Source organism: Primulina huaijiensis, chromosome 8 (genome assembly GCF_012295235.1).
Source record: "Primulina huaijiensis isolate GDHJ02 chromosome 8, ASM1229523v2, whole genome shotgun sequence".
NCBI lineage: Eukaryota > Viridiplantae > Streptophyta > Magnoliopsida > Lamiales > Gesneriaceae > Primulina > Primulina huaijiensis.
Genome location: NC_133313.1, coordinates 701,270 through 716,117, shown reverse-complemented (window position 1 = coordinate 716,117; position 14,848 = coordinate 701,270). Strand labels below are relative to the sequence as shown.

Below are 14,848 nucleotides of genomic sequence, written 5' to 3'. Positions count from 1 at the left end.
ATAATTTTCCATCCATTCTTATAAGTCAGTCCCACCTTAGTTAATATTTTTGATTTTTTTTGTTCTATATGTCTCGGCATAAGTTTAATTAATGAGTTCAAATTATTTTGATATGAGGACTAGCTACAAACGGATCCATCTATAAATTCTTTGTTGCGGCATTAGAGGGTATTTAACAACCAAACTGAAGAGAATAGAAATGGATAATAGAAAATGTAATACTAAATCATTGTCTATGTTTTTTGTTCTTGTTTCTATATACACTTTGAAAGGCGGAAATGGAGAAGGGATCAGGTGTATAGAGAAAGAGAAACATGCTCTGCTCAAACTCAAGCAAGAAATTATTGATCCAGATAATGATCTTTGGTCATGGGGAAGTGAAGAAAACAAAAGTGAATGTTGCAGCTGGAGAGGGGTTAGTTGTAGAGACATGCATGGCCATGTGATTGGTCTCGAGTTTTTTAATGATGGGTTGGTGATCCAGAACGTCGATTGGCTATCTAATCTTTCTTCTTTGTTTCATCTTGAGTTTTGGGGTTCAAGTTTTACTCAAAGCTTGGAAACCATTATGTTCCGAAACTTATTGATGATCCCTTCTCTGAAGAAACTGTCTTTGATGAGTTGTGATTTCCCCAACGATACATCTTCTGTAGATGTATATGCCAATTCTACTTTTTCATCTCTGTCTTTTCTTGATCTAAATGGAGTAAGTAGTCTCACCTCGTTGGCCTTCCATTGGTTATTTAACTTTAGTACAAGTTTGGTTAGCATTGATCTATCTGATAATAAATTAGATGGTCCCATTCCTGATGCATTTGGTCATAAACTTGTTTTTCTTAAGAATCTTGATCTGTCAGGCAATAGAATTGACGGTGGAATTCCAAATTCACTGCAGAATCTAAGAAGTTTGAGAAGTTTAGATCTATCTCACAATCGAATTACAGGTTCACTACCTGAAAGTGTAGGGGAACTTTCAAAACTTGAATTTTAGGATGTTTCTTTTAATTTACTAGAAGGCCAAATTTCTGAGTCTCACCTCTCCAAACTCCAAAACTTAGAAATATTGGATTTGTCTCACAATTCATTAGGACCTCGTTTCCCAACATGGGTTCACACTCTAAGTAATGTTTCTCACCTTGATCTCTCTTGTGCCAATATTTCAGATGAATTACCTGAAAGTTTTTGGGATTATCTCCCAAGATTAGCATTCTTAAATCTCTCTCATAATCACATTAGTGGCAAACTTCCTGATTTGTCATCAAAAGTTTTTGTTCGTCCTTCTCTAGATTTAAGTTTTAATGAACTTTCAGGTCTCATACCATCATTTCACCCCGATACCACGCGTCTGTATCTGTCCGACAATAAATTTTCTGGAACAATTTCATCCTTGTGCAAATCCAACTATGATGCGTTGTTCTTACTCGATCTCTCGAACAACCGGTTGTCCGGGCAACTTCCTGATTGTTGGGAGAACATGTCTTTGACCATTCTCGACTTGTCCAACAATAGTTTTTCTGGAAAAATCCCAAATTCTTTGGGTAGTGGATTAGTTGCTCTATTCTTGGGCAACAATAACTTCTCTGGTGAATTGCCCTTTGGTTTGAATAATAATCAAATCTTATTAATTCTTGATGTTGGAGGAAACAAGTTAACAGGAAAGATCCCGACATGGATAGGAACAAATTATGAAAGATTGGCGTATCTGAATATTCGAGGCAATAATTTTTTTGGAAGTATCCCTCCAGAAATATGTCGTCTTACACAAATTCGAATTTTAGATCTCTCCAGGAACAATCTATCAGGAACAATCCCCCTCCATTGCTTCGAAAATTTCACTAATTTGATTCAAAAAAATAGCAGCCTGACGGATGGTGTGCGTGATATGATTGATTCCCCTCCACTATTATACAAAGAAATGGCCAAAATAGTTGTTCAATTGAAAGGGCGTGAGTATGAGTTCAGTACAACACTATATCTTCTTAAACTCGTAGATCTCTCTAGCAACAAAATAGAGGGAGATATTCCAACAGATGTTTTCCAGATGAAGGGGTTGCTTTCTTTGAATTTGTCGAGAAACCATTTGAGAGGACACATAGATCCAGCAGTTCATCAGATGGAGTCCTTGGAATCTCTTGATCTGTCAAGAAACAAACTCTCGGGAGAGATTCCTACGGGCCTTGGGGATTTACCTTTCCTGGACTTTCTTGACTTGTCAAACAACAATTTTTCGGGTAAAATTCCACCCGGCACACAGCTTCAGGGCTTTTCAGCATCAGCATATGCTGGAAACATCGGGCTATGCGGCTCCCCTCTGCCAAGGTGCCCCGAGGATGGCCCCAACCCTCCATTGGGTGATCATGGAAAACAAGACAAAGGCGATGCGAGTGGTGATGCCTTCCCGAACCTATCTTTTTTAAAGGAGTTTTACATAACGATAGTGTTGGGTTTCATTGTTGGATTCTGGGGAGCTGTTGGTACTGTGCTACTCAGCAAATCTTGGAGATATGCCTATTTCAATTTCTTTGATAGCCTGTGTCGGAAAGCGGTGAGAAGATCTAGATAATTTCTTTTTGCAAGATTGTATTTCCTTTTGCTATGTATAGAGAGAGGTGTGCCGCATTTTCATTTCTTGGAATGTTTGTGTTTTGTTTTTGCTGTCATTTTATTTTTCTCTCACGTTAGAATTTTTTCATCATAACGATCTTTCTCAACTTTCAATAAAGAAAGCAAAGATCCGATTGATTTTGCAGCTGAAACAGATAAAAAGCAATAGAAAAAATTTCAAGAAGTAACTGCCAACTAAATGGATTTTAATCATAATGAACACAAAATTCAGGGGAAAAAAGTCTCAAGGTCCTTCCTTCGTAGCTCGCTGAGAGCCGGGCTTTTATCCAACAAGTGCCACAGCCAATCCGGGTACTCCGAATCCGGTAAGATTTTAGGATCTTGCCCATCTTTCAGGATATTGGCAAAAAAAAACCGTGGTGGACTTCACTTCTTTGCTCAATGTTGAAGCTTTTGGAGCGGTTGATGCAGCACCACCTTTTGAACCTTTCTTGGCTTTAACTCAAGCAGCAGCAAATGTCCTAGTGCCCACCACTCGAATAAACTCCTTGGGGATAACAGTGCCTTGTAATGATTTCACGAAAGTAATCGCCATGCCTCCGTCGCTGCAGCAAGAACGAGCTAAGGGCTATCATAATAATTCATAATACCTCAACCATAAGCATGCGAGCATGTTCCTTGAAACTTGACTTCACAAACATAAATGTTACTCAATCCTTGAAACTTCTTGTATTTGAAACGGTAAACGACAAATACTCCATCAAAAACATGTCTGTATTCTTCTCAACAGCAGCCATGGATGCATTCTTACCAATAACTAATAGTCCGCAAACAATTATTTGCAAGCCATACCTCTGCATTGGTAAAAAATAGTATATTTTGACCAAAGTTTCAAAGATGAAATATGGTGTTCAAAGCCCAATTATAACTAATTTCTCCCCACCTCAAAAAAAGAAGTCGACTTATACATGCATACACTTACAATATTATTTTCCAAAGTTACAATTCAAATATATAAAATAATAATAAAAATAAAAACCTCTTCGAAATTTTTTTTACAAAAAAACGCTACATGAAAAAAAATAGAAAAAAAATAAAAAATACAAAATGTCCAAAATATAGTTGATTGGAGAATTAAAAAAAAAATAAAAACCATATCATGATGCTTAAAAAAACAAAAACAAAAGATAAAAACACCAAATAAAATTAATAACTTGATTATAAAAATAAATAAAAATAATCCAAGAAACTATTTTAACATATTTTAGTATTCTACATAAATATTAAATTTATATGACAATTAATTATATGTAATGCATGCACACATAACGATATTTCATATACATGAATAGTTATTTACATATGAGATGATTGATCATGTGACAATAAATTAAAAAATACGGATAACATAGTTATTTTTGTAAATACTTTTGATCAATTTCGATATCTTTTTTCCAAATTTAAAACTTTAGTGCCACGTAGGCTATAAATCATATTCATAAACAATATTATGCTTTTGATCAAATTTATAAATATTTGTAGCTAAGAAAGTCATAAAAATTTATATATCGTCAAATTTTTATTATGTAGGAAATCAATAAACTTTACAATGATATATTATAATTATTGCTAAAATATTACTAATAGTTGTGTGAATTTATTCTGTTATATAGAAAACATGCCCCTAATATATGGATATTTTCTAAATGCAAAACTACTCGTATCTCACTAAACAAATTAATTTTCAAATGACGATACTTTCATCTTTCACACAAAATAATTTTACACACACACACACACATATATATATTTAATATAATTGCTAAATTATTTATATTAAAATTGGAAAATGTACACACAATCTAAACAAATAATAAATAATTAACTTAACTACAACAATAATTATTAATAAAAAGAGTTACATGTTTAGGGATATTGGTATATATAAATAGTCACAAAAATTTATATGACATCGTCTCATAAATCAATTTTGTGATATGAATCTCTAGTACCAGCCGATTTATGCACAAAATATTACATTTTATTCACATAATATTACATTTCGTTTTAAATATTGATATGGTTGATCTATTTCACATAAATATATTCGTGAGACCGTCTTAGAAGATATTTATTTAATTAACACGGTTAACAAATATAGAGATAAAATCTATAATAATAATAATAATAATAACTATGGAAATATAAATTTTTTAGAAAAGATTACATGTAATTAGGTAGTACAGATACATGTAACCATGTACAAATACACGTGCAAAACCCTATGTAAATACAAATACTACTCACGGGGTCTCCTTGTTTTCAGTTTATTCCAGAAATTTTTTAGCACTTTATTGAACTTTTTTGTCTGCTGTCTTTCGTCAACGAAAAACCCAGTCTTTTTGCAGCCAAACAATGGAGGCTGTGGATTCGACTCGTTCTTTTGTAAGAGACGTTAAGCGTGTCATCGTGAAGGTCACATTTTGTTTGATGTTCTTGCATTTTCTTGCAGGAAATTTGGTTAATTTTGGTGGGCTTCATTTGGTTGGTTTTGTTTTGATACGTTGATTTATTTTGATGGAGGATTCATGGGCATTGATTTTTCCATGGCGGGGAAGTTTGAGTCTGCTTTTGGCTTTTCTTTCTTTTTGTAAAGAAACTTGGATGACTGTTAAGTCGTTGTCAATACTCAAAAATAGGATTTTTAGAGTTCTGTTTGTTTGTCGTGTTCTGAATGTTTCAGTTTACTAAGTTGTTTGGTAGAATCTTTTGTGATCGGGATATCAGAGCCGATTCTAATTGTGGTCCAAGCAGAGAACAAGATGCTATGCATTTGTAGCAATTCTGGAAATTTAGCAGTTCTTGTAATGGGGTGGGGAATGGAAAAAAAGGTTGAGTATTTTTTTTTAAAAAAAAAGCTGTGGCTATGCTATGATTGTTGGGGGTAAATTATGAATGTATGTATCACAACCTAATTTGTTCATCATTGGACATTCAGGCTTGCTTTATTTTTGGACTTAGTATTTGTAAGTTATCGGGGAAAAAGATGTTGGTAATTTAAAATTAGGGGGTGAATCTCATTATAGTACCTTAAGCTTCAAACAAGGTTTGACTTCACTTAGTGACAAATGTTTTGTTGTGTAGCATAAGATTCGTGATTTTTCGTTTGAAAGTGTGAGGATTAAGATTTCATCGACAAAAGGGCAAAGGTTTCTGCATAAAGAACTTGAATTCGTGTGTTTGTTAGTAAACAAGATTTCTGTTAAGCTCATTCAGAAGAAACCATGCATGTGGATAGTTATTGTAGGAGCGTGTAAATTCTAGATTTTAGACATCAAACTGTAAGTTTTTGGTTTGCATAGATCTCTCAGCAAGGCATGGATTGACCACTCATTGTTGTTTCTTTCCTATCACAACGGAATTTCCTATTATTCAACAAACTTAGTGGCATATCGTCGAAATAGTGTCCTAGCTGTGAGAAATTCTTCGGTGTTAACTCTGGATCCTATTAGTATCAATGACTCAATAAAAATGATCTTTAAGCAGCAATCCTTTTGGTTTCTTGCTGAAGGACTCTAAATTAACAGTTGATTATGTGATTGTGGCTTTCATTCTGTTTAAATTGAATATTTACATCATGGTTTTCATTGAACTTAATGTTTATTTCTTGCCTTTTGGTATCTCTATTATGTACTTTGAAATCCTTGTATGTGAACTTTGAAGTTTTCTCCGGTGTTTTGTCTATATACCTAAGGTTGGAACTGCTGTTGTCACTCGAGCTGATGGAAGGTTAGCTCTTGGAAGATTAGGGGCACTCTGCGAGCAGGTGAATAAGAGGATTATAAAAGGCTTAAATTTTTAATATTTGGTTTATGAGTTGACAATTATTTTCTTGATCTCATTTATTGAGTTTCGAATACAGATTCATGAGCTGAATTCTCAGGGATATGAGGTTATTTTGGTGACATCCGGTGCTGTTGGTGTTGGTCGTCAACGGCTGAGATATAGGAAATTACTCAACAGCAGGTCCTTTTTTAATATTTTCTTGTATTTTAGATTTAGATTACAGTGTTAAGCACTTGTGAAAGAAGCTTCGCCTTCAGAATTAAATATAGGAATTCGTAGCTATGTGCTTTTGTAGTAATCCCAGTGCTCGATTCAGCATTTTTGTGGACATGTTACGGAACTGTTCTGTAGATCATATTATACTGCTAAAATTTTTGAAGGATCTTGATTCTGAACTTCATGCGACTGACAAATTTGCAAATTCCTAGGATGGCATCATTTCGAAAATTCTTGACTTTAGCAATGTTTTTAACCAATTTTTCCATGTATTCTCCACAGTTACTGTGAACTTTGATTTTTTATTCTTCCAGTTTTGCTGATCTGCAAAAACCACAAGTAGAGCTTGATGGGAAAGCTTGTGCAGGTGTTGGACAAAATGGCCTTATGGCTCTCTATGATACTTTGTTCAGTCAGGTGAAATCACAATTTTATTACCTTAATGCGATTTTTTGTTGATTTTTAGTCTGCTTTTGAGGATGCTCTGTCTTCTTCCAATGGTTGTGCTAATCATTACACACATGTTAGTTATTCTGGATAATTTCGCTTTTCTCATGCAGTTGGATGTGACATCAGCACAACTTCTAGTTACTGATAACGACTTTAGAGATCCAGATTTTAGGAAGCAGCTGAATGAGACTGTGAAATCACTGCTCTCTCTGAAGGTTGTTCCAATATTCAATGAAAATGATGCAGTCAGTACCCGGAAGGCTCCTTATGAAGTATGCATTTATATTTACAGCATTTTCACATTCATGAGATTGTTGACAGCCTCAGCCTCAAGGGGATTAAAAATTGTTTATGATATTCCTACAGAGATAGAAATGTATTTACACAACTTTTATCCCACAATCTCAATTTCATACAATTTTCCCGCTTTATCGCATTTTGCAGGACTCTTCGGGAATATTTTGGGACAATGACAGTTTATCGGCATTATTAGCTATGGAGCTAAAAGCTGACCTCCTTGTGTTGTTGAGTGATGTAGATGGTCTTTATAGTGGTCCTCCAAGTGATCCACATTCCGAATTAATTCACACATATGTTAAGGATAGGCATGAGGGAGTGATAACTTTTGGAGACAAGTCTCGGGTTGGAAGAGGGGGTATGACTGCCAAAGTAAAAGCTGCAGTTTATTCTGCTCATGCTGGCATTCCAGTTGTTATTACTAGGTAAAATGCTTCTTTTCAAAAAATGTCAAATTAATTATTTTGATCTTAATCATTAGATCCCAAAATGTACAAAACTTGAATCCCAATTAACTTTGCTGATGCAACATTTGAGATTTTCAATTCAATAATATATCATTCTTGTCATAGTTTTTAATAACTCTCAAGATTCTTGGCATGGTTTTTAACAACTCTCAAGGTAGGTAGATTCAAGGCTCACCAATGCTAGATCTCTGTGCCTATATTTGAGCCAAAGGCTTAGCTTTTCAATAAACCATGTGCCTTGGCTGTCAAAAACAATCCCTTGTGTGCTTTTAAAGACTTGAAGCAACTTTAACCACATCTTAACTATACTAATGGCGAATCCAAGGTGAAATGCTAGGTAGCCATTCTTCATTTTCACTTATACAATAATTAAAATTTGTTTTGCTTTCGTCCAGTGGTTTGAGAATTGAGACATATATATTAGGTGGTACATGATGAGGATTTTTCGAATTTTGAAGATTTAGGATATGGTACGATTATGCGCCCAAGTAATGTGCCTTCCCCAATGTATTACACCTAGGCTTTATAATATCCAATTGCCTTTGTTTGCCGGGATTATTGAAATAAAAAAAATCAAAATTTGCATAAACAAGTTCATTGGGATTCAACTTTTATGTATTTGAGATCCAACATCAATCAATAAAATAATTATTGATGGGGGAAAAATGGCTCACTTCTCGCTACTCTGCCTTGTCGATGGAGTAAAATCTTAATTTTGTTTCTTCATCAATTGCAAGAAAAGGAATCTGCATTTGGTTTATTCTTAAATTGGAAAATGAATCACTTATAGCAACTATACTGTGTCATGCAGTAAAATCTAGAAGTTTATTCACTTCATCAACTGCAACAAGCTGTAAATAGAATTTACATTTAAATTGGTCTTATATACACAAATGGCATATTGAAAGGAACTTGGATTCTGTGCATTATGATAGAAAATTACTCTTTACAAGATTTTAAATTTTTTGTGTCTCCCACTCTTCCCCATTATCTCTGTGGTTGTAGTGGTTTTGCTGCTGACAGTATTATAAGAGTTCTAAATGGAAAGCGTATTGGCACGTTGTTTCATCGAGATGCTCATAAGTGGGTCCCTCAAGGAGATATTGGAGCACGTGAAATGGCAGTTTCAGCTAGGGAAAGTTCAAGACGACTGCAGGTAATCATTTGAAGTTGCACAATTTTTTTAGTTTTCACTAAAAAAATTGCAAGTGCTATTATTGAACATGTTTATTCCTACCTCATAACCTTGTAGGCTATGCCTTCAGAAGAAAGGAGTAAAATTTTGCTGGATGTAGCTGATGCTCTGGAAGCGAGTGAAAAGCTGATATTAGCTGAAAATGAAACTGATGTTTCTGAGGCACAGCAAGCTGGATATGAAAAGGCTTTGGTGGACAGGCTGGCTTTGAAGCCTGGTAAGGTAAAATACTGCTTGTAAATTCAAATTTGTGTAGGACTTTAGATCTCATTTATCTCTTTATAAAAGGTTATATCATTTGTAGGTTTCAAGTCTTTCAAATGCTATTCGCGTGCTTGCAAACATGGAGGAGCCGATCGGGCGAGTTTTGAAGAAAACAGAGGTAAGGAAATGGGCTATTGTAGATCTTGGTGGTTATAACATGAAAGAAATTATGTGCTGACTGGGTTTATGATCTGTAAACCTTGTCCAAAATACTACACTCCAGCTTCCCGTGAAGGAAAACATAAAATCTTATATAAGCTGTCCTTGAACAGAATCTCAAATTAAAACCAAACCGTGTTATAATCAAGAATGAGTGACAAACATGTTAAAATGTGTTTTAAGACATTAGAAAAACTCAAACTAAGGCATTGTGTGCTTGTGTTTTCTAATGTGGCACACTTGCACTCCATATTACACATCATTATCAAAATTTCGAATTAATCAATCCTCTATTTTATCATACTTGTTCTTGGACTAAGTGACCAACTTGAGCTTGATGAAAATCTTGATCCGAGACCAAAGAGCAAGAGCTCCTTAGTTGGCTGGGTTTTCTTCTGGCAGTTGAGAGCTTCAAGTTATGTGTCTCTTTGTACTGAACATATTATTGGAACGGCAAATGGTTGTGAATTTCTGGCAATTATTACCGCAGCTTTCAGAAGGATTTATATTGGAGAAGATGTCTTCCCCATTGGGCGTTCTTTTGATCATTTTCGAGTCTCGACCTGATGCACTGGTTCAGGTAAGATGTTTAACTCTGTCGTGTAGGCCATCTACGTGTAATTCCAATATTTTCAACTAATGTGAAATAATAACTTGTGTTATCAACTAAAAAAAAAGTAAAAAGTTGAACTTCGACATACGTCCTGTATTAGTTTGAACCTTGCTATCGTATTATGATTTATTCTTATGATCTATTCCATTTGAATGACTTTAAAACCTTTGTCATTCCTTATCCTCAATACCTTGTTTCACCATGTTGAACAACTCCAAAATTTCTACTTGTTACCGCATTTATCTTTTTTAAAATTTGAATCTTTTTCTGACAAGAAAAATTTATTATGAACATGCCAAGCTAGTTTCGGAAATTGCGTGAATTGTTTTTCTTATATCTTCTTCCTCCTATCCAGTTTTATGCTTCGCAGGATTCTGTCTGCTACTTTTTTTTAAAAAAAATTGTTGTGGCATACAAAAAGTTTATTATAAACATCTAAATTATGGACTTGTTGTGGACTTGAAGAATATATATTCATTCCATTTTTAAAATTCTAACAGATAGCTTCATTAGCAATTCGGAGTGGGAATGGCCTGCTTTTAAAAGGTGGAAAAGAAGCCAGACGAACAAATTCAATCCTGCATGAGGTTTTAATCATGTGAATACTAGATTTTTTTTGGTTCTTCTGACCTAATGTTTTATCCGTGTCTTGACATTTTTTATTTGTTTCATTTTCTACATTTTGTCGTGTCCTTTTTTGTTGGTTAGATTATTACTTCCGCCATCCCAAAAAGTGTTGGAAAACCGCTTATTGGACTTGTAACTTCCAGAGAAGAGATCCCTGAATTGCTTAAGGTGGATTGAGTTAATTTTTTGTTTTATTGTACTAAAACCTGGATGAGTCCACAGAACATGAGTTTGGAACTAATTTTTTTTTCCTGGCCAAGCTGGATGATGTAATTGATCTGGTTATTCCGAGAGGCAGCAATAAACTTGTTTCTCAAATTAAGGCTTCAACCAAGATTCCTGTTCTCGGTCATGCTGGTAAGATGTTGACTATTACATTTGCATGTTAATGCTAATTACTCTTGATCAAGTAATCATGCATGCATTGCATTTGGGAAATCTAATAGCTATTTTATTTTCTTCGCAGATGGAATATGTCATGTTTATGTAGATAAATCAGCTAATATGGATATGGCGAAGCAGATCGTTTTAGATGCAAAAACAGATTATCCTGCTGCCTGTAATGCAATGGTGTGTTCAATTATTCATTCTTACACATTTGTTGAAAAATTTAAGAGACCCCTTACCACAGTGCTCCTATATTTTGAAGGAAACACTGCTTGTTCATAAGGAGTTGGTAGAGACTCGGGGTCTAAATGAACTTATTGTGGAACTTCAAATCAAAGGTTGGGCTTTTCCCAAACACTCCCACCCCTCGCTCACTCCCCAAAATCCTTTTTGTGTGAGTGATTAAATTAATTGGAGTTTATTGGTTTGAGAAATTGATGACAAAAAGTTTATTATTGATCTGTATGAACATGTTCTGAATTCCAGTATCATGTTTATCACCCGACTATTTTATAATTGTCCATATTTTCAAGCTGGGGTGATCGGAAATTAATGATAATAAAATTTGAATCATTCTCTTACTGTAAGCTTATAAAAGTGTTTTAATTTGGTGTGTAAGGGATCTTAAACACATTGGACATTGATTTAAATACATATTTTGGGCATGTACCCTTCAAACGATCCTTGTTTTTGGCTATAATGTTACAATGATGTGCATACATCTCAGGTGTCGCAATATTTGGTGGACCTCGAGCAAGCTCTATACTAAATATTCCACAGGCTCGTTCATTGCACCATGAATATAGTTCACTCGCATGCACTGTTGAAATTGTGGATGATGTGTATGCTGCCATTGATCATATTCATCTCCATGGAAGGCATGTTAGCGTTTTGAAATCCTTTAGTTATTTTGTGTTTGACTTCTTGGGCTTTGTATGGTGGTTGTTTTTGTTATTGTAAGAGGATGCAGATAAAATAATCAGGTTCTCTCAATGGCAGTGCGCATACTGACAGCATTATAACTGAAGATACAGAAGTTGCAGAAATCTTTTTACGTCAAGTTGACAGGTAATGGACCATGCAATTGAGGCAAATTCTGAAAGATGAGGGTGTAAGTATGATTGCATTTTGTACACTTCAATTAACTAAGCATTAAGTGTTACTTTTTCAGTGCTGCCATATTTCACAATGCAAGCACAAGATTTTCCGACGGCTTCCGATTTGGACTAGGCGCAGAGGTATGCTATTAGAATTCTGTTGAATCAGTTGTAGATACGTGTTATTCACACGTATTTGTTGTCCTTGACAGGTTGGCATTAGTACCAGTCGCATCCATGCTCGAGGTCCTGTGGGTGTTGAAGGATTGCTTACAATAAGATGGTATGCCTAAAAGACTTTTTCTTGTGGCAAAATTGAATATATATTTTCCTGATGATGTTCATTGTTACTCTACGGTCTGGCCTAAGCGTAGTTCGACGGAACACTTCCTTTGTCCGAATCAGGCTTGAATAATAGATAAAATTATTTGCAGAATATGTCTTGACTAGTTATTTTACCTCTATTGTAAATGAACTAAAAGTTCTTTCAAATAATTCTACTGTCAATATATCTATCTGCTATTTGAATTGGAAGTTTCTAATGATTACTTTGGAAGATAGATCAAGAATACTCAAAATACTTGCATATATATAGCTGTCTTGATTGCAGTTTCATCGTCTTTCCATTAGTTGATAAAATATCTCTTCCTCTGGACTTTTAACATTTGAAATTTCTGCACTGATTTTTCTAATTCACTTGCTCCATTTACATCTGAATTTTGACACCTATGCTGACAATAGAAAAAAATCTAGTAATGTGGGTCTTGAGAATGCCCTAGGCTTTGTAAACTATTCTGACCGGTTTAGATTCCTGGTTTATTTCTTTTAAATGACTGACCTTGATTTGTGCCAGACGAGTGAGTGAGATTAATGAAAACGTTAATAAAGAGCATTTCGTTGTACCATTGGCCAAAGGTCCAGAGCCATTTGATGCTTTGTAAAAATACCACTGAATTTGTACAAAAGAAAATGCAAAAAAATAGCACGTTTGGAGCCAGATAATACAGTAACTGGCATAAAAATCACTCCATGTGTGTGGGTTTCTGTATTACTCTAACTTGAACTATTCTACTTACCATTCAACAACGAATTGGAATTGGTGTCCAGTCGAAAAAGGTAAGAATATCTCAAAATATTATTTATATGAACGAGTGACGGTGGTAAATACCTTTGTGTTTGCCTATTTCTTCTTTCAAATTTCAAATTGAATTGCAACCGAGCACCTTACTGAAAACTCCTGTGACAATTAAACTTGAATGTTCTGTTTGGATAATAGGATTGCTAGAGGAAATGGCCAGGTGGTGAACGGTGATAAAGGCATTGTGTATACTCACAAAGACTTGAGTCTGAAATCTTGAGGCCAAGCAAGCTACAGCATGAAGAAATGGTGTCCGACCCTCAGTTTTGTTAATTGTCCGGAAATCGCTGAGCGTGAATGGTATGGAAGGAGACTTTGATCTTTGACGAGAAGAAACTAGCGGTCATAGTGTATTATAACTGAGATTTCGAAGGATCAAATTTTGCGAGAATGAGAACTTGCAGGATCAGTAATGTATCAGAAATCAAATGGTTTGAGAACATTCATTTCGAAATATATTTGAATTCTTGAGATTTTTGAGTTCATTCAGCCTTATTATTGTGAGTTTAATTGATTTCTGTGTTGTGTTTGCATGACTGATATTCTTGTAAAACTCAATTTCTGAATGTGACTTATTGCTTGTTTTTAATTTTTTTTTTCCAAAAAAAATATTTATTTTATTTTGTACATTTTTGAATATTAGAAATAATGCACGTGCGTTGCACGTAAGAAACATATTTTTAAATAATTTAAAAAAAAAACATATTTTTTTAATTTTTTTTAAAAAAAATTGGACTACTAAAATTTTTTTCATATCTTTTTATCATATTGTTTTCTTTTGTTATTTGTCATATTCTCTTAATAATGCATATATTTTATTATAATATTCAATTATTACAATTTTTTTTGACAATCAATGATATGCAATTTATTATTTACAATGTTGTTTGATTATTATTCTCTTTCATGTAAATTGACAACAATTTCTACTGGATGCTTTTACTTTCCTAGTCACCTTTAATTTATTAGACACTTATACTTGATAATATATAAACTACACATTATTATTAGGGGTGAGCAAAATTTAGGTTAAACCGAATTAACCGACCGAACCGAGTCAATTCGAAAACTAAAAGTTGATGCAACATGTTTTTTCTAGCTTTACAAACGAATAATATAGGATCGAGTGTTTGTCGCTTTACCAAAAGCTATAACTGATGGTAACTATGCAAGTCAAATATTTAATTAAATCATACAACAGCTCAAACGCCTACCCATCGTGAACAATTATTGTACCAAACAATCTATCTCCTAATAATTGCACCAATTGCAATCAATGAAAATCAAAGTCGCGATCTTGGCTCTGATACCAATTGTAGGCTCAAGCGTTTACTGTTTTATCAAAACCTATAGATTATATATGGTAACAGTGCAAATAAAATATTTTAAATAGTACAACAGTTCAAGCACAATATTTTAATTACTCTACCCAACACGATCAATTATTGCACTCAACAAATAAGTTTATGCAAATAACATTTTACTATATCATATGAATTTATAAGACATTTAAGTAGAATATATACT

General features: G+C 34.1%; 2 protein-coding genes across 2 annotated transcripts; both read left to right on the top strand.

Moving 5' to 3' along the window:
- The first annotated feature begins 199 nt into the window (after positions 1 to 199).
- Positions 200 to 3,403, top strand: LOC140982898 (receptor-like protein EIX2). The gene is made up of 2 exons (XM_073449680.1): positions 200 to 829; positions 992 to 3,403. Exons 1-2 carry the CDS (start codon positions 200 to 202, stop codon positions 2,561 to 2,563), a joined length of 2,202 nt encoding a protein of 733 aa, XP_073305781.1. The 3' UTR covers positions 2,564 to 3,403.
- A 1,432-nt stretch (positions 3,404 to 4,835) lies between these two features.
- On the top strand, positions 4,836 to 13,792 carry LOC140982709 (delta-1-pyrroline-5-carboxylate synthase). The gene is made up of 20 exons (XM_073449366.1): positions 4,836 to 5,040; positions 6,320 to 6,391; positions 6,488 to 6,591; positions 6,942 to 7,044; positions 7,188 to 7,349; positions 7,522 to 7,799; positions 8,847 to 8,997; positions 9,094 to 9,258; positions 9,341 to 9,418; positions 9,950 to 10,039; positions 10,573 to 10,659; positions 10,781 to 10,867; positions 10,960 to 11,056; positions 11,166 to 11,269; positions 11,349 to 11,424; positions 11,814 to 11,964; positions 12,086 to 12,154; positions 12,258 to 12,324; positions 12,396 to 12,466; positions 13,460 to 13,792. The coding sequence occupies exons 1-20, from the start codon at positions 4,981 to 4,983 to the stop codon at positions 13,539 to 13,541; spliced, it is 2,154 nt and encodes a 717-aa protein (XP_073305467.1). The 5' UTR covers positions 4,836 to 4,980; the 3' UTR covers positions 13,542 to 13,792.
- The last annotated feature ends 1,056 nt before the right edge of the window (positions 13,793 to 14,848 follow it).

Bases quoted from the DNA above. Each gene is read 5' to 3' on its own strand.
- LOC140982709 (XM_073449366.1), top strand. From the start codon at position 4,981: ATGGAGGCTGTGGATTCGACTCGTTCTTTTGTAAGAGACGTTAAGCGT. The intron at 5,041-6,319 runs GTCACATTTTGT...TATATACCTAAG, and splicing joins TTAAGCGTGTCATCGTGAAG to GTTGGAACTGCTGTTGTCAC. The intron at 12,155-12,257 runs GTAATGGACCAT...TTACTTTTTCAG, and splicing joins TTTTTACGTCAAGTTGACAG to TGCTGCCATATTTCACAATG.
- LOC140982898 (XM_073449680.1), top strand. From the start codon at position 200: ATGGATAATAGAAAATGTAATACTAAATCATTGTCTATGTTTTTTGTT. The intron at 830-991 runs GTTTTTCTTAAG...CTTGAATTTTAG, and splicing joins ATGCATTTGGTCATAAACTT to GATGTTTCTTTTAATTTACT.